Below are 18,234 nucleotides of genomic sequence, written 5' to 3'. Positions count from 1 at the left end.
ATGGAACAACAACTTACATTTATATAGAGCGTTTAATGTAATGAAACGCCCCAAGCCGCTTCACAGGAGAATTATAAAACAAGGTGTGACACTGAGGCACATGGGGATATATTAGGTCAGATGACCAAAAACTTGCTCAAAGAAGTGTCTTAAAGAAGGAAAGTGAGGTAGAGAGGGCTTGGGGCCCAGGCAACTGAAGGCACAGCCACCAATGGTGAAGCAATTATAATTGGGAATGCGCAAGAAATCAGGATTAGAGGAGCACAGATACCTTGGAGGTTTTTTTTATTAACTGGATATGGGCATCGCTGGGCCAGCACTTATTGCCCATCCTTAATTGTCCCTTGAACTGAGTGGCTTGCTGGGCCATTTCAGAGGGCAGTTAAGAGTTATTGCTGTGGGTCTGGAGTCACATGTGGGCCAGACCAGGTAAAGACGGCAGATTTCCTTCCCTAAAGGACATTAATGAACCAGATGGGCTTTTACGACAATGGTTTCATGGTCATCATTATAGACTTTAAATTCCAGCTTATTTTAATTGAATTCAAGTTTCGCCATCTGCTGAAGTGGGATTTGAACAATGCAGTACCCTATGTCTCTGGAATACTGGTCCAGTGATAATACAAAAACGCCATCATCTCCCCTTTGTGGAGCTGGAGGATGCACAGAAGTAAAGTGGAGTGAGACCATGGAGGGATTTGAAAACAAGGCTGAGAATTTTAAAATCAAAGCATTGCTTGACAAGAGTCAATTAAAGTCAGCAAGCACAGAGATGATAGGCCAACAAAACTTGCTGCAATGAAGACACGGGCAGCAAAGTTTTCAGATGACTTCAAGTTTGCAGTGGGTAGAATGCGGGAGACCAGCCAGAAGTGCATTACATGCATACAAACATATAGGCCATTCAGCCCCTCGAGCCTGCGCGCCATTCAATAAGATCATGTCTGATCTGATATAAATCTGAATTGGAATATTCAAATCGAAAAGTAGCTAAGGCATGGATGAGGATTCCAGTATCAGGTGAGCTGAGACACAAGCAAAGTCAAGAAATGTTACGAAGGTGGAAATGAGCGATATTAGAAATGACACAAATATGATATTGGAAACTTATCACAAAGATCAAATGTGACAACAAAGTAATGAATAGGCTAGCTTAACCTCAGACTGTTGTCCAGGCAAGGGATGGAATCAGTAGTTAGGAATGGAGTTAGGAGTATGGACCACTGCCTATTATAGATACTGCAGAACCCACCCTGACTATACAGGGAGTGGAAAATTCTGTGTATTAGATATTGAATAGAGTTCACCCTCACTGTATGCAGGGTATAGATACAGATTCTCCAACCCCACCCGCGGCTGGGATTCTCCGGTCCCACTGCAGGGAATGGAGATTTGGCCGAGTGCCAAATTCTCTGGTGTCACTGGCAGTGGGAGCGGGGTGGGCGAGACCAGAGAATTCCGGCCACAGTACTGCAAGAGCTCAGCGAGCTGAAACTTGCCAGCTCTATTAACTACAGATACTCACCATCCTGATACATTTCTTTTGCCACAACAGTGAGATCATAAAATTTTGCAGCAGTGTAGACGTCACCGGCATCTAATGAAATGGCATCTGCCTTGTTTCCCTGCAAAACATATAGTTTGTTTACTCTTTTTAGAAGCCATTTGGCTAGTGATTTGTCTTGAGAAGTGATGCAAATTGGGCCGTATCAGATTGACCACATACGCAGCACCTGTTATTTAATTCCATTCCAGTCAATGGGACTGAGTATCAGGCCCTACATATAATGGGTGGCCGATCAGATGCTTTCCATTTTGTGTCACCACCTGAGGCCTGAAGCCAATTTCTAACCCACTATGTCCGAGCAACTGGAAAATTTCATTGATATCAGTCATCGTTCAATGTGTGGCACTTCTGCTTCTGTTAAAAGATTGTGGATTCAAACCCCACTCCATGGCTTGAAGAGATAATCTAAGATGACACTTTAGGCAGTACTTGACAGAGTGCGATGTTGTTGGAGATGCCATCCTTCAGCTGTGCCATGGACAAACCTGCCATCTACCTGTTTCCAGTGAAAGTTAAAGATTCAATGGTGCCATTTGGAGAGGTGAAGGAAGTTCCTTCCACTGTCCAGACCAACATTCATCGAGTCAAGCACCACCAAGAGAAGAGTAACCGGACACTCATCTCTTTGTTGTTTTTGAGATCTTTACTTAGAAACATAGAAACTAGGAGCAGGAGTAGGCCATTCAGTCCTTCGAGCCTGCTTCATCATTCAATATCGTCATGGTTGATCCTCGATCTCAATGCCATGTAGCCCATACCCCTTGAAGCCATTAAAATCTTTTAAAATTATCGATCTCTTTCTTGAATACATTCAGTGACTCGGTCTCCACAGCCTTCAGTGGTATAGAATTCCACAGGCACACTACTCTTTGATTGAAGAAATATTTCCTCATCTCAGTCCTAAATGGTCTACCCTGTATCCTGAGACTGTGCCCCCTGGTTCTAGATTCCCCAATCAGGGAAAACGTCCTCCCTGCATCTGGTCTGTCCAGCCCTGTCAGAATATTGTACGTTTCAATCAGACCTCCTCTCATCCTCTAAACTCTAGTGAATGTAGGCCCAGTCAGACCAATCTCTCCTCATAGGACAGTCCCGCCAACCCTGGTATCAGCCTAGTGAACCTCTGCTGCACTCCCTCTACGGCAAGTATATCCTTTCTTAGGTAGGAGGATTGTAGACTCTTTGAACTAGATTGCTTCATTATGACAGTCGCCATCTACAAAAATAAGTTGTTTTATGTGCAGCATTGTAAAACATTTTATAAGATGTCACATATAAATACTTTATTAAGGAAACATGAACTGATGGCTGTTCATCCAGAAGGAACTCGTCAAATGTAGACAATAAAAATATAACAAAACTTACTCCAACTTATAAATCAAAGAAAAGGTTTAATAAAGAAATGTCATTACTCCAAACTTGAGACTTCACCCTGGGCCATTCCAAGCTCCCCACAATCCCCAACAGGTTCCAATTTGTACTGAGTCAGCAGGTCATCTGATCAGCACATCATTCTGTCATTGGTTACATGGTTTACTGGGTCAGCTGACACTTACAGCTTGTTACCATTGGTCACATTACAACAGATCCATTGTTATCACTGGTTACATTCTAACAATGGCCTCACAATTGATCTTTCCTTCCTTACCCGTATCTTCTTGATGCAATCCTTTATATTGTGTGCTTTAATGCATGACAACTTTGTGAATGAATTCTTTGTTGTGGGAGGTAACACTGCTTGGAGTGCCTTGGAAAGTTCAGCACATTTTCTCTGTTCCATCTCTGATAAGTTGCACCACCTGAATTTCTTTGCTGCAAGTTCAAAACAAGTATTTACATCAGGAAAAGCTTAGCGACTCAATTCAAAATGGATCTGAAGTGGTGAGATAGAGATGGAGGTGAGATAGAGAAAGTGGTGAGATAGAAATCATAGAGATGGAAGCTGGAGCATTTTAAAAATTTATTTACAGGATGTGGGCATTCACTGGCTAGGCCTGCATTTATTGCCCATCCCTAATTGCACTTGAATTGTCCATTTTAGAGGGGATTTAAGAATCAAGCACATTGCTATAGATCTGGAGTCACATGTAGGCCAGACCATGGTGGCATGGTGGCACAGTATTGTGGCAATTCTCGCTGGAGCCTGTAGGCAAAATTTAGGGCAGCACAATGGCACAGTGGTTAGCACTGCTGCCTCACAGCGTCAGCGACCCGGGTTCGATTCCCGGCTTGGGTCACTGTCTGCACGTTCTCCCCGTGTCTGCGTGGATTTCCCTGGGTGTTCCAGTTTTCACTGAATCCAGCAGTGCAGAAGGAGGCCATTCGGCCCATCAAGTCTGCACCGGCCACAATTCCACCCAGGCCCTATCCCCATACATTTACCCTGCTATTCCCCCTGACGCTACGGGGCAATTTAGCATGGCCAATCCACCTAACCCGCACATCTTTGGACTGTGGGACTGGGAGGAAACTGGAGCACCCAGAGGAAACCCACGCAGACATGGGGAGAACGTGCAAACTCCACATAGACAGTGACCCGAGCCGGGAATTGAACCCGGGTCCCTGGCACTGTGAGGCAGCAGTGCTAACCACTGTGCCATCATGCCGCCCTAAATTTTGCCTACAGGCTCCAACGAGAATTGAACTCGCGACCCCTGGTTTACAAGACCAGTGCTCTAACCACTGAGCAATAGAGCCAAATGTTCCCACAGTCTGAAAGATGCGCTGGTTAGGTGCATTGGCCATGCTAAATTCTCCCTCAGTGTACCCGAACAGGTGCCGGAGTGTGGCGACGAGGGGATTTTCACAGTAAGTTCATTGTAGTGTTAATGTAGGCCTATTTGTGACACTAATAAATGAACTTGAAACAAATTTCCTTCCCTAAAGAACATTATTGAACCAGATGGGTTTTTACGACAATGGTTTCACGGTCATCATTAGATTTCTAATTCCAGAATTTTATTGAATTCAAATTCCATCTGCCGTTCTGAGATTCAAACCCAGGTCCCCTGAGCATTGCAGTGACAATATCACTCAACCACCACCTCCCCATGCCAATAAGTGTGACCTGATTTAAAAGTTGAGACAGTCTGGCTCTCACTTTTTGTGGAGATCTCACTTTTTGTCCAGTCCAAAACTTTTGCCAAGGTTAAAAACACTGATATGCATAAAGTGGGTCCTTACACTCAGCAATCGAGCTTACTATTCATTTGCCTATGTCAAGTCTGGTCTATTGGTTCATGTGTACAGTATCTTTTTAAAGACAGTCAGAAATATTATATTTATTTGCCAGCATTGGGTTATTAAAATTAAGTGGTTCTGTCCTTGAAACCAACCATTCAGTGCAGAACCAATTTTCGTTTTGGAGTGAGAATTGACACACTATTGAGGCCAGTGTGTCAGTATTAACCTCACAGAACCATAGAATTCATAGAAACATTATGGCACAGAAAGAGGCCATTCAGCCCATCATGTCTGTGCCAGCAATTCCAAGGAGCGTGTGGAAAAGCGGGAAAACAGACAAAGAACCCGGAAAGGTCAGGAATGTAAAATTCCTACTGATCTTAATGGTGGGGCCACATTAATATCTTGCAGCTCCCCCAACCTGGCAGGCAGCCAAATGGACAGCCTGATGGTAGGCAGAATGAAGAACTAGCAGCAAGAGCTATGGGTCATTGGGGATATTTGGTGACAGATCAGTAGGATGGGGAAATGAACACAAGACCAGGAGAAGGGAGAGAATTGACAATTAGGAGGAGGAGAGGTCAGCATTCGGCAGGGCGGGCAAGTAAGGAGGAGCAGGAGATCATGTTGGTGGGGGAATGGAACTGGGGGGAGGAGAGAGAGATCTTACCCCGATGGAGCAAGTGATTGGGAGTGAGGGATGGGGTGAAATCCTGAGTGCGAGGTTGGTGATGGGGGTTGGGAGGAGGGCAGTTCGGGGCTGGGGGAACGAGGAGATCAGGGTTGGGGAAGAGGTTAGAGATTTCAGCTGGGGGGAGGGGAGGATTGGGCAGGAGAATGGAAGAGATCAGGGTTAGGGAGGGGAAGATATTGGGTCTGAGGGGTGGAGAGACTGGGCTGTGGGGTGAGTGGGAGACTGGAGGTAGCTTCGGACTTAATTAAGTCGGTGCTAGAAGCATTCCTGCTCTTCTTAGCCCACCAGCAGTGCTGTAATAGTGGAAAGCCTGCTGAGCCAGTGACTCTAGCCTTTATTGCCTGTTGGGCTTGCTGAACTTTGGGTCACCTGCACAGCAGAAGCACAGGATTTTACGGGCCAATGTTAATAAGCTTGTCAATCAGACATCCCAATGTCAAACAGCAAATAAATGGCAAAAATCCTGTGCATGGCAGGCTGGGTTCACCTTCCATGCATTTCACTTTTTAACCCCCTCCATCCCACCAATTATGGAAGGGTTGATATTGAGGAGTTGGAGATGGGGCAGAAGTTGAAAATTTCTAAACCAGATCTGAAATGACAGCAAACCCCTCCCCCCCCCAACCACAATAGGATTTATCCAGCACAATACAGTGAGTGGGAGAAAACCACATAACTCACATTATGCGATTCATTCAACCCAAGTGATTTACAGCAATGCAGTCTCCAGGTGTGATTGATGGGGGAATTACCCAATCATATCCATTCTGACCATGACTTACAGTGCCACTGAATGCAGCCTTTTGTTTTTGGAAGGAATGGCAGTCATTTAAACCCAGCATAGAAACACAGAAACCCGAAGCAGGAGTAGGCCATTCGGCCCTTCGAGCCTACCCCGCCATTCATTTTGATCATGGCTGATCATCAAATTCAATATCCTGATCCCCCATTCCCCCCATAATCCCTTGATCCCTTTTGCCCCAAGAGCTATATCTAATTTCTTCTTGAAATCAGACAACGTTTTGGCTTCAACCACATTCTGTGGTAGTGAATTCCACACATTCACCACCCTCTGGGTGAAGAAATTTCTCCTCCCCTCAGTCCTAAACGGTTTGCCCCTTATCCTCAAACTATGACCCCTAGTTCTGGACTCCCCCAACCATTGGGAACGTTCTTTCTGAAGCTACCCTGTCTAACCCTGTTAGAATTTTATAAGTTTCTATGAGATCCTCTCTCACTCTTCTAAACTCCAGTGAATATAATCCTAACCAATTTAGTCTCTCCTCATATGACAGACCTCCATCCCAGGAATCAGCCTGGTAAACCTTTGCTGCACTCCCTCTATAGCAAGGACATCCTTCCTCAAATAAGGACACCAAAACTGCACACAATACTCCAGATGTGGCCTCACCAACACCCTATACAATTGCAACAAAACATCCCTATCCTTATACTCAAATCCTCACACTATGATGGCCAACATACCATTTGCCTTCTTTACTGCCTGCTGTACTTGCACGTTTACTTTCAGCAACTGATGCACAAGGACTCCAAGATCTCACTGAGTATCCACCTCTCTCAACTTCCATCCATTCAAGTAATAATCTGTCTTCCTATTATTGCTACCAAAGTGGACAACCTTACATTTATCCATATTATACTGCATCTGCCATGCAGATGTCCACACACTCAGCCTGTCCAAATCACGCTGAAGCATCTCTGCATCCTCCTCACAGCTCACCCCCCCCACCCAACTTTGTATCATCTGCAAATTTGGAGATAATACATTCAGTTCTCTCTTCCAAATCATTCATATATAATGTGAACAGTTGGGGTCCCAGCACAGATCCCTGCGGTACCCACTGGTCACTGACTGCCAATCGGAAAAATCACTGAATGAAACTACTGAGCAACCTACACTTATACAGCACGAGTCAATGTGGAGACACAGCCTTTCCCACGGGAACACTTCACTAACTCCAGGGGAGTTTTGTGCTGTTTAAAACTCCAAAGCCTCAGCAATGTCCAAGTGTTTGCAAGAGCACTGCAGGATTTAAGCACCTCAGCCTAGGAATGTAGAACGTGGAAGGTTCATAGGATCATAGTATCCCTACAGTGCAGAAGGAGGCCATTCGGCCCATTGAGTCTGCACCGACTGTCTGACAGAGTATCCTAACATGGCATACCCCACGCATATACCCTGTTAATCTCCTTAACCTATGCATCTATGGAAACTAAGGGGCAATTTAATATGGCCAATCAACCTAACCTACAGGACTGTGGGAGGAAACCAGTTCTTGAACTCCTACTTCTCAGGGCTATTGTTACAGTTTTGCATTGCAGGGTTAGCTGGAACTGAGTGGGGTGAATCATCAATACTGCCCTTGGGCAGTGCAGACTTACCTGCCTGCCTCAGGTTTAGGTGATCAAGGACCATGCAAGGCTGAATTGGTTCTGAACTTCCACCACCAGGCATGTCATCTTGGAGCCACCTCAATCCCAAAAATACCCACTCCTCTCCCCGCAAGGAGCAGAATCACTTGTTGGGAGTGTGTTTCAGAGGCAGCATCAACCACAGAACTTTGATTGCCCTGTTATCTGTGTGAGTGAGAAAATATATTTGTGCCCAGTCTTCAGGAGATTTTTGCAAATATTGATTGTCAGATCAGTGTCTAACTCGCATGTTATTTACAGGTAAAAGCACTGTGGAGTGGATACAGAAGTTGCTGCTTTCCATGCACTGGGAATAGTGTGTTTTTGAGAATCAGGTAAGTTGGGGGTGATGTCATGTTTGAATGAACTTTTGGCGGGAGGGGAGGGAATCTGCCTAAACTGGATTGGTGGCCAACATATGCTAGCAAATAGTCCTAAACTAGTTTTTGAGTAGTGTATTGGGCGGAATTTTCCCATCCCTCCGGCCATGGGAATCGTAGCGGGCGGGGGAGGACCATGCAAAAGTCCATTGAACTCAGATGGGATTTTCTGGCCTTGAGGCGAACGTGACTGGAAAATCCCACCCATAAATTGTTATACCCTCTGACCATAAGATCCTGTGGTCGTCACATCTGATTTGTTTAATTCACCTTAGCTGCCTTCTTGAAACACACTGCAGTTGCATTATCCATCAGGACCTATCTCAATAGTTGGTGCTGTTAGCATGGAGCTCTCACTGGGAACTGGTTGTGGAGGACCCTGAATGGAAAATCCTGGTGGGTCCAAATATCCAGGCTACACTTGGAACCAGCGTCAATCTGTAAGATGTACCATGCTGTGCGAGCAGGTAGATTTTGTGCACCAGAGGCTTGTTAGTTTTTGGTAGTGAATATCAGCTCACTGCTGTAAGGCTACGAGGGGTGAAGTTACACTCTGAAATGAAGTGCTTTGATAATGGAATTCTCCAACTGTTCATACCCTCCACCGCTGCCGGTGAGAACGGAGAATTTGGCTCTCAGCTAAATCCCCATTCACTACAGCGGGACTGGAGAATCCCAGCTGCGGGCAAGGTTGGAGAGTTCGGCCTAGTCTGTGATCACTGGCTGTCCTCAAGACATCATTGGCAGCAATGGTCAGTGACCTTGTTAAAAATAAAAGTTCAAGTTGTTTATCACCATTTTTATCCATGTCAGTTCTAGCTCAATAGTAGCAAAGTCACCTCTCAGTCAGAAGGTCATGTTTTCAAGTCTCATCCCAAAGTTGAACATAAAATCTAGGCTGACACTATAGGCAGTGATGAGGGAGTGTTGCACTGCCAGATGAGGTGTTCAGCCAAGGCACTTCCAGTCCTCACCAGTGGATATCTTGCTGCAATTGTATAGGGCCTTGGTGAGACCACACCTGGAGTGTCGTATGCAGTTTTGGCCTCCTTATCTAAGGATATACTAGCCATAGAAGAATTGTAACAAAGGTTCGTCAGACTGATCCCTGGGATACAGGATTGTTCTATGAGGAGAGATTCAGGAGACCGGGCCTATATTCTCTAGAGTTTAGAAGAATGAGAGGTGTTCTCACTGAAACATACAAAATTCTCACAGGACTCAACAAGGTAGACACAGGAAGGATATTTTCCTGATTGGTGTTTCTAAAACCAGGGAACTCGGAATAAGAGAGGCCATTTAGGGCTGAGATGAGGGGGAGTTTATTCACTCAGAGCGTGGTGATTCATTGGAATTCTCTACCCCAGAGTGCTGTGGAGGCTCAGTCATTGAGCATATTCAAAACAGAAATCGATAGATTTCAAGATACTAAAGATACTAAGGGATATGAGGATAGCACAGAAAAATGGTGCTGAGGTAGAGAATCAGCTGTGATGTAGTTGAATAACCTACTCTTGCTCCTATGTAAAAAATCCCAATAGAATACCATGGAACCATAGAATCCCTACAGTGCAGAAGGAGGCCATTCAGCCCATCGAGCCCACACCAACTCTCCGAAAGAGCATCTTACCAGCCCACCCTACTCTGTAATTTTGTGCATTTTACTATGGTTAATCCACCTAATCTATACATCTTTGGACATTAAGGGGCAATTTTGCATGGCCAATCCAGCTAACCGCACATCTTTGGACTGTGGGAAGAAACTGGAGCACCCGGAGGAAACCCACATAGACATAGGGAAAACGGGGAGTGGGGAAGTTCTCCCCCCACCCCGCTGGTGTCCTGGCCAATCTATATCACCCAACCCACAGATTATCTGGCCACTGTACATTTGGGCTTTGCTGCGTACCAATTGCCTGATGTGTTTCCTACATTACAACAGATGCTACACTCCAAGAGTGCTTCATTGGCTGTAAGGTGCTTTGGGACACCCAGAGTTGTGAGAAAACTAGTATCAGTTTTCTATTTTATCACTTAGACCATCCACCTCCCTTATGGTAATGAAAACTGCCTTTATAAATATGTCACACTGTCACACTTGACCTGGCTGATTCCCTCTTTACTGCCAACCCCAGAAACTGCCAGGAGAAGGGTGGTAGCACATTCTAGGCAGCAGTAATAAGCCCACTCATTGAAAGGTCGGAGGGGGAGGGTTGAGTAGTGGGCACTCCTCATTCCCTTTAGACCAAGGAAATTGATATAAAAAGCCTTGCAAATGGCACACCCTTCCCATGCACTCTCATGTAATTTTATGAGTCATGATAATGAGTCACACTTTGTATGTTAACATATTTATAATGTTGATGTTTGTGCCAATATTCTCAATGCTATGTGTACGGCCACATCTGGCTGCCATGTTTCTTGGTAAAATGCCTCAGCCTCCAGATTAAAGGTGGGACTGTTGTATCTGCCTCGTGTCTCCCATATCCTCCACTTACAGTAAAACTCATGGTTAGAAATTAGAATATCAAAGAGTGTAAAGAAACTAATTTTTGAAAGAATGCAAATTTAGAATATACTTTCAGGTCCTGTTTCAGTTTCTGCCTACAACACCAGCTTTATTCCCCTTCCCACTGCTCAACTCCCAGTCTGCCTGTGATTCTGCTCTGATTATATTTATGCTTTGTAATGCCCATTCATACTTTAAATCTGAAGTTCAGCCCTTGTCCCACTCCCGCCACTGACCCATTTCCACTTCTGGTTGCCTTCCAACTCGGCAACACTTTTACCATCGCCCTGCTCCAACCTCAGCCCAAATTGCTTTTCAGCCTTACTTTACACTAACATGCCGGCCGCTCCCGGTTCTGGTTCCAGTCTCTCACATTATGAACAAATGCATAACCCACCCCAATGCTTTCAGACCTTATTACCTTCCTCCTTATTCTCCCTGATTTTAGAAAAATTAGAGGCAATCTCATTGGAACAGACAGGATTCTGAAGGGGTTTGATAGGTTAGACACAGAGAGACTGTTTCGACTGGTCGGGAAATCTAAAGCGTGAGGCTCAGTCTCAGGATAAAGGACCAATCATTTAGCACTGAGTGAGGAGAAATGGCTTCATTCAGAGGGTTGTGAATCTTTGGAATTTTCTAATCCAGAGGGTTGTGGAATCTCCATCGTTGAATATATTTAAATCTGAGATGGAATTAAGGGATAAAGGGAATGGATGGGAAAGTGGAATTGAAGCCCAAGATCAGCCACGGAATGGTGAGGCAGGTTCAATTGGCCGTATGATCCACTCCTGATTCTATTCATTGTGTTATTGTGAAACACCTGCCTCCAAAGTGTCCCAAGACCCCTTTCCCCACTCCCCTGAGTCCTTCTTCCTCAAAATATTTTAATCAGCCTAGATATTATGATAATTGTACCCAACCCAATGCAGTGTTAGGTTCAAAGTGTCGGAGTATAGAGGAAAACTTCAAACTGTTACAGTGCAGTAAAAGAAATTAATTCATCTATATTCAAGGAAAAGACAGATAAAGCATTGGAATTTAGACTTCCTTCATTCACCTATGGTGGCTGAGAACAATTTAAAATGTCCACCACCCAACACACAGAATGCTGCTGATACTTTAATACACTGGACATAGTCCTTTTTTAGGGTGATTCCCTTTTGATTCCCTCCATTTTAGACCTGTTCTGTTTTCTGTTAATTATGGCAGGATGATTGTTTCCAGGGCAAATAATCTACATTTCTTACCAAGGCTAGACACAGGAAGATAGATGAAAAATCATCAGAACTGTTCTTATTGTTGGGGAATGGGCAGGTAAATGCAACTAAATAGCACGAGATCTCAAACAATGATGAGACAGAGTACAGGAATGAGATAGAGAATCTGGTGAACTGGTGCAGCAACAATAATCTCTCCCTCAATGTCAACAAAACGAAGGAGATTTCATCAACTTCAGGAAGCGTAGTGGAGAACATGCCCCTGTCTACATCAACGGGGACGAAGTAGAAAAGGTCGAGAGCTTCAAATTTTTAGATGTCCAGATCACCGACCTGTCCTGGTCCCTCCACGCCGACACTATAGTTAAGAAAGCCCACCAATGCCTCTACTTTCTCAGAAGACTAAGGAAATTTGGCATGTCAGCTATGACTCTCACCAACCTTTACAGATGCAGCATAGAAAGCATTCTTTCTGGTTGTATCACAGCTTGGTGTGGCTCCTGCTCTGCCCAAGACCGCAAGGAGCTATAAAAGGTCGTAAATGTAGCCCAATCCATCATGCAAACCAGCCTCCCATCCATTGACTCTGTCTACACTTCCCGCTGCCTCGGCAAAGCAGCCAGCATAATTAAGGACCCCACGCACCCCGGACATTCTCTCTTCCACCTTCTTCCTTCAGGAAAAAGATACAAAAGTCTGAGGTCACATACCAACTGACTCAAGAACAGCTTCTTCCCTCCTGCTGTCAGACTTTTGAATGGACCTACCTTGCATTAAGTTGATCTTTCTCTACACCCTAGCTATGACTGTAACACTACAATCTGCACTCTCTCATTTCCTTCTTTATGAACGATATGTTTTGTCTGTATAGCGCGCAAGAAACAATACTTTTCACTGTATGTTAATACACGTGACAATAAAAAATCAAATCAAATCAAATTAAAGCACCGGAGAAATGAATGGGAGGGCATTTGACTTTAAAAGGAATAACATATTTAACAGTTAAACTCTTGAATGAAGCAGCCAGCATTATATTTACTAACAAGGAAATTATCACTCCATTGTGCTGCTGGAATAATGCTCCATTCATTAGAATTTAGACTTCCTTCATTCACCTATGGTGGCTGAGAACAATTTAAAATGTCCACAACACACAGAATGCTGCTGATACTTTAATACACTGGACATAGTCCTTTTTTAGGGTGATCTTTTGATTCCCTCCATCTTTGCCTCGTATTTTTTCTCGCTTTTATCCTTCCCTTTTCTGACTGTTAGCATAACTAAAGTTTATTTTAAGTTTATTTATTAGTGTCACAAGTAGGCTTACATTAACACTGCAATTAGGTTACTGTGAAAATCCCCTGGTCGAGTACCTGTTTGGGTACACTGAGGGAGAATTTAGCATGGCCAATGCATCTAACCAACACGTCTTTTGGACTGTGGGAGGAAACCAGTGGAAACCCACACAGACACAGGAGAACGTGCAGACTCTACGCAGACAGTGACCCAAGGCCGGAATTGAACCCAGGTCCCTGGCGCTGTGAGGCAGCAGTGCTAACCAGTATGCCACTGTGCCACCAATCTAGAAGAACCAGCCAAGAGTTTCCTCCATAGCCACCCAGTAAACAATGATGCCTGCTGCCCGGGAGTGACTCTCCCTCGTTGAGTTTTTCTCCACTCACCCCATGTCTGATTCCCAAGGCTCATGCAAGGGTCGGATCAGACTGGGGCTCTCTGACCTCTACCTGTCCCTTCTACTGTGCCACCCCACTCATAGACATTCTGAATTATGAGGGGTTTTGATAGAATAGATGAGGAAATCTGTAGGCCGGAATTTTCCAGCTGCTCATGCCCCGCTGCTGTTGCAAGTGAGGACAGAGAATTTGGCGCTCAGCAAGATCCCCGTTCACTGCAGCGGGATCAGAGAATTCTACTGGTGTGAACGGCCCGAAAATTCCAGCCATAGGGTCAGTAACAAGAGGACTCGGATTTAAGCCAATAACATTCAGAGAGGGAGTTGAGAATTTTTTTGACACATCGGTTGGGATTTTCCAGCTGCCTTGCCCCAAAACTGGAAAATCCTGCTTGAAATCAACAGACCTTTGCATGGTCCACCCCCCCAACCCTCCCCCGCCCCCCCCCTCCCCCCCACCCGCTATGATTCCCATGGTGGCTGGGACGGGAAAAGCCCCCTCAGCGAGTTGCTATGATCTGGAATGTACTACCTGAAATAGTAATTTTCAAACGGGAACTGAACATACACTTGGGCCAGAATTCTCCCACCCGGCCCACCACTGCAATTGTAGCGGGCAGGTTGTGGACAATGTGAAGGTCCATTGACAGTCGGGCAGGAATTTCCGGTCTTTAGACCAGCACGGCCGGAGAATTCCACCTTGAAAAGGAAAAAAATTACAAGGCATAGGGAAAAGAGAAGGAGAAAATGGTACTGCTCTACTGAAGAACCAGAACAGACACAATGGCCGGAATTTACCGACACGCCTGCTCCGATTCCAAGGGCAGGCGAGGCTCAGAGAACAGCATTCTCTGTTGGTCTCGGACGGGATCGTACAAACCTCGGGCGAAAGTGCCAGTAAAATTCATCCAATGGGTTGAGTGGTCTCCTGTGCTGTAAGATTCGATGTTAACACCAATGCACTACCTAAGGAAATGTCAGGCCAGATTCGGCCCAAGGTGGGGCTTGAACCTCGGTCTATCTCTGCAGAACCCAGTATGCTAAACCTCAATTTCACTGCAGCATTCCAGCAAAAAACCCTTTAAGTCTGAGAAACAAAGAGGATTTATATTCACACACCACCTTTCACAATCTCAGAATAGACAAAAACCCTTTTCAGCCAATTCAACACTTTGAAGTGTAGTCACTGTTGTAAATTACATTGATGTGGAGATTATTATGCAGTAAATTACATTGTCAGAGTACATTACACATTACAACAGAACTTCCATTTTTATAACGCCCTTGACATGATAAAATGCTCCAATGTGTTTCACAAGAGGAAAATAAAGCAAAACTTGACACCAAGCCATATGAAAAGGTACCAGATAAAAGCTTGGTCAAAGAGGTAGATTTTAAGGAGTCTCTTAAATGAGGAAAGAGAAATAAAGAGACACAGAGGTTGAGGGGTGCAATTCCTGAGTTTAGGCAGGTGAAAGCATGGATGCCAATGGAAAATTGGGGATGTTCATGAGACCAGGATTTGAGGAGCGCAGAGGTCTCTGGAGGGTTGTGAGGTGAAAAGGGGAATACAAGGCCAGGAAGGGGAGAGGAAACAAGGACAAGAATTTTTAAAACCAGGTGTTGTTTAACCAGAAGCCAAAGAGTTCAGGGGCAGCATGGTGGCACAGTGATTAGCACTACTGCCTCACAGTGCCGGGGATCCGAGTTCGATTCCCAGCTTGGGTGACTGTCTGTGCGGAGTTTGTACGTTACCCCATGTCTGCGTGGGTTTCCTCCAGGTGCTCCGGTTTCCTCCTACACTCCAAAAATGTGCAGGTTTAGGTGGATTGGCTATTCTAAATTGCCACTTAGTGACCCAAGATACGTAGGTTAGGAGGATTAGCGGGGTAAATACTTAGGGTTACGGGGATAGAGCGGGGGTTGGGTCTGGGTAGGATGTTCTGTTGTACAGTCGGTGCAGACTCCTTTTGCACTGTAGAGATTCTATAACATAGGGATGATAGGCGAGTAGGACATAGTGGGAGTTAGGACATGGACAGCAGAGCTTTGGATGACGTTGGGTTTATGAAAAATGGAGTGTGGGATAACAGCCTGGAGTGAGTTGGAATAGTCGAATCCAGGGGTAACAATGGCGGGGTGAGGGCTGCAGCAGCAGAGACAGGGCGAGGTGGAAATATGTGACCGGAAACTCATCTCAGGATTCAAATGTGACACCGGGTTGCAAATAGTGTGGTTCAGCTCAGACAGTTGCCAGAGCAAGGGATGGAGTTGGTGGCTAGGGAACTGAAGATAATGGCAAGTAAATTACACCATGTAGTACATTACCAATATATTACACAGAGAAGTGCACTAGCAATATATTATGCAGTGAAATACATTACCAGAACTGGCTCGCGTGTTCGAGTTGTACAAGTTCAAGAGAGAAAACTTACCAAAAGCAATTGTGATAAAAGAGATGAAAACAATTGCTCCCTTCATGCTGAAACCGCCAATGTTTCTCTTCACTACTCACGATCAATCTTCACGCTCCTGTGACAGATTGCAGCAAATGCAATGTGCGGTGTGAGGTTCGACTCAGAGAGCTGCACACATTCCCATTAGGACACAAAGAGCATTCCAGACTGTACCTGGCAATAACTGGGTCCAAAGCAAGTTTAGGGATGGGAAGTAGCGCCCTATCCTTCACTGACAAATGACATTCGGAAGCTGCTGGGAACGGGATTTGAAATCACAAATCTTCATATGGAAATAATTATCTCTCTTTTTCTTTATTACAACCAGACTGTGGTCAGGGGTTGAAAGGGATGGAAACTAGCAATACTGTATGCACTTGTCAAAATCTCAGCACGGGTCTGCTTTGCAGCATTTTAACTGTTTCAGGATGATGGTTCCAATTACAGAAATTTGGTGGATAAAAAAAAAACAACCTGCCAAAGAAAGTTCAAAGCTATGCCAACCCCTTCCAAAGAGGGCATAGCGAGACTTGAAGTCAAACAGTTGGAAGGTTCCAGGTGCAAAGGCCTCTGGTTTCAAGGAAGATTACCATTTGCTATTTTGCTTGGTATTTCGTACACCTTTCTCAGGTGCCTCCTCTGAAGGCAGTATGAGTTTTTCTAACCATTCCATACAGCTCATTCCTCTCACACTTCACCCACCCAAGGCTTAGAAGAATCCCTGCGACTCAATGACCAGAAGTGAATACTGTCAAGAAGAAAGGCTTGCATGTATATCACAGTTCTCACAACCTCAGAATGTCCCAAAGCCTGTTACAGCTGATTAAATACCATTATCACGTAGTCATTGTTGTAATGTAGGAAATGAGGCAGCCAATTTACACACAGCAAGATCCCACAAACAGCAATGTGATAGTGGCCAGATGTGCAATATTTTGTGCTGTTAGTTGAAGGATAAATCATACCAGGGAAAGCTCCCTGCTGTCCTTTGTATTAGTGTGATGGACTCTTTTGCATCCATCGGAGAGGGCAAACAAGGTCCTTGGTTTGGCATCTCATTTGAAAGAAGGCGTGCCTGACAATACAGCACACTCTCGGTATCGTAGAATCATAGAATCCTATAGTGCAGAAGTTTATTTAAGTTTATTTATTTATTAGTCACAAGTAAGCTTACACTAACACTGCACTGTGAAACTCCCCTAGTCGCCACACTCCGGCGCCTGTTCAGGTACACAGAGGGAGAATTTAACATTGCCAATTCACCTAATTTGCACATCTTTGGACTGTGGGAGGAAACCGGAACACCCGGAGGAAACCCATGCAGACATGGGGAGAATGTGCAAACTCCACACAGACAGTGACCCAAGCCGGGAATCGAACCCGAGTCCCTGCTGCTGTGAGGCAACATTGCTAACCACTGTGCCACCGTGCCATCGAGTCTGCACCCAGGCCCTATCCCCATAACCCCACACATTTACCCTAGCTAGTCCCCCTGACACTGAGGGGCAATTTACCATGGCCAATCTACCTAACCCGCACATCTTTGGACTGTGTGAGGAAACCGGAGCACCTGGAGGAAACCCACATAGACATGGGGAGAATGTGCAAACGCCACATAGTCACCCAAGCCGAGAATTGAACCCGGGTCCCTGGTGCTGTGAGGCAGCAGTGCTAACCACGGTGCCACTGTGCCACCCCTGCCACCGTGCCGCCCCTGCCAGCGTGCCGCCCCACATACTGCATACAGATGTTAGCCTGGGTTTTGTACTTAATTCTCTGGAGAGGGACCTGAACCCTCAAACTTGTGATTCTGAGATAATTAGATGTGTTTCTAGAGAAGCGGGTTTGATGGATATGTTTTGTGGTATTGAAGGCATACAGCTATGAGACCACTGAGGATCGGTTGACAGATCTCAGCTCTTGTAGGGTGCCATTGTGACTGGGATGCTGGAAAGACGATTGAAGAGGAATATTATGACCAGTCCCCAGGTGAGGTTTCCCAAATTTGTTAAACCGGATGAGATTCCTCAATTTGGGACCCTCCATCCCATATCTCGGGAATTATCTCAGCACAAGCCCACAATTTGTTTAAATTCCGG

At 45.2% G+C, this 18,234-nt stretch overlaps 2 protein-coding genes and 1 non-coding gene across 4 annotated transcripts in view; 1 reads left to right on the top strand and 2 right to left on the bottom strand.

Moving 5' to 3' along the window:
- The window catches only part of sxph (saxiphilin), a 100,424-nt gene extending 83,938 nt beyond the window's left edge, over window positions 1-16,486 (bottom strand). Inside the window, exons 1-3 of one of the 2 annotated variants that reach the window (XM_078226824.1) lie at window positions 16,115-16,486; window positions 3,216-3,379; window positions 1,526-1,625 (exon numbers count right to left, since the gene is read on the bottom strand). In XM_078226824.1, coding sequence (XP_078082950.1) covers window positions 1,526-1,625; window positions 3,216-3,379; window positions 16,115-16,160 — 310 coding nt within the window. In that variant the 5' untranslated portion in view covers window positions 16,161-16,486. The remainder of the gene's footprint in view (window positions 1-1,525; window positions 1,626-3,215; window positions 3,380-16,114) is intronic. The other variant, XM_078226825.1, reaches the window with a different exon arrangement.
- The window catches only part of LOC144502648 (uncharacterized), a 217,417-nt gene that overhangs the window by 179,234 nt on the left and 19,949 nt on the right, over window positions 1-18,234 (top strand). The gene's annotated exons all lie outside the window — the stretch shown is intronic.
- Window positions 4,192-4,264, bottom strand: trnat-ugu (transfer RNA threonine (anticodon UGU)). The gene has a single exon. It is a non-coding gene; the product is annotated as a tRNA-Thr (tRNA).

This window comes from Mustelus asterias, chromosome 13, assembly GCF_964213995.1.
Source record: "Mustelus asterias chromosome 13, sMusAst1.hap1.1, whole genome shotgun sequence".
Taxonomy (NCBI): Eukaryota; Metazoa; Chordata; class Chondrichthyes; order Carcharhiniformes; family Triakidae; genus Mustelus; species Mustelus asterias.
The sequence above is the reverse complement of the archived record's forward strand: the minus strand, read 5'-3'. Positions and strand labels throughout refer to the sequence as shown.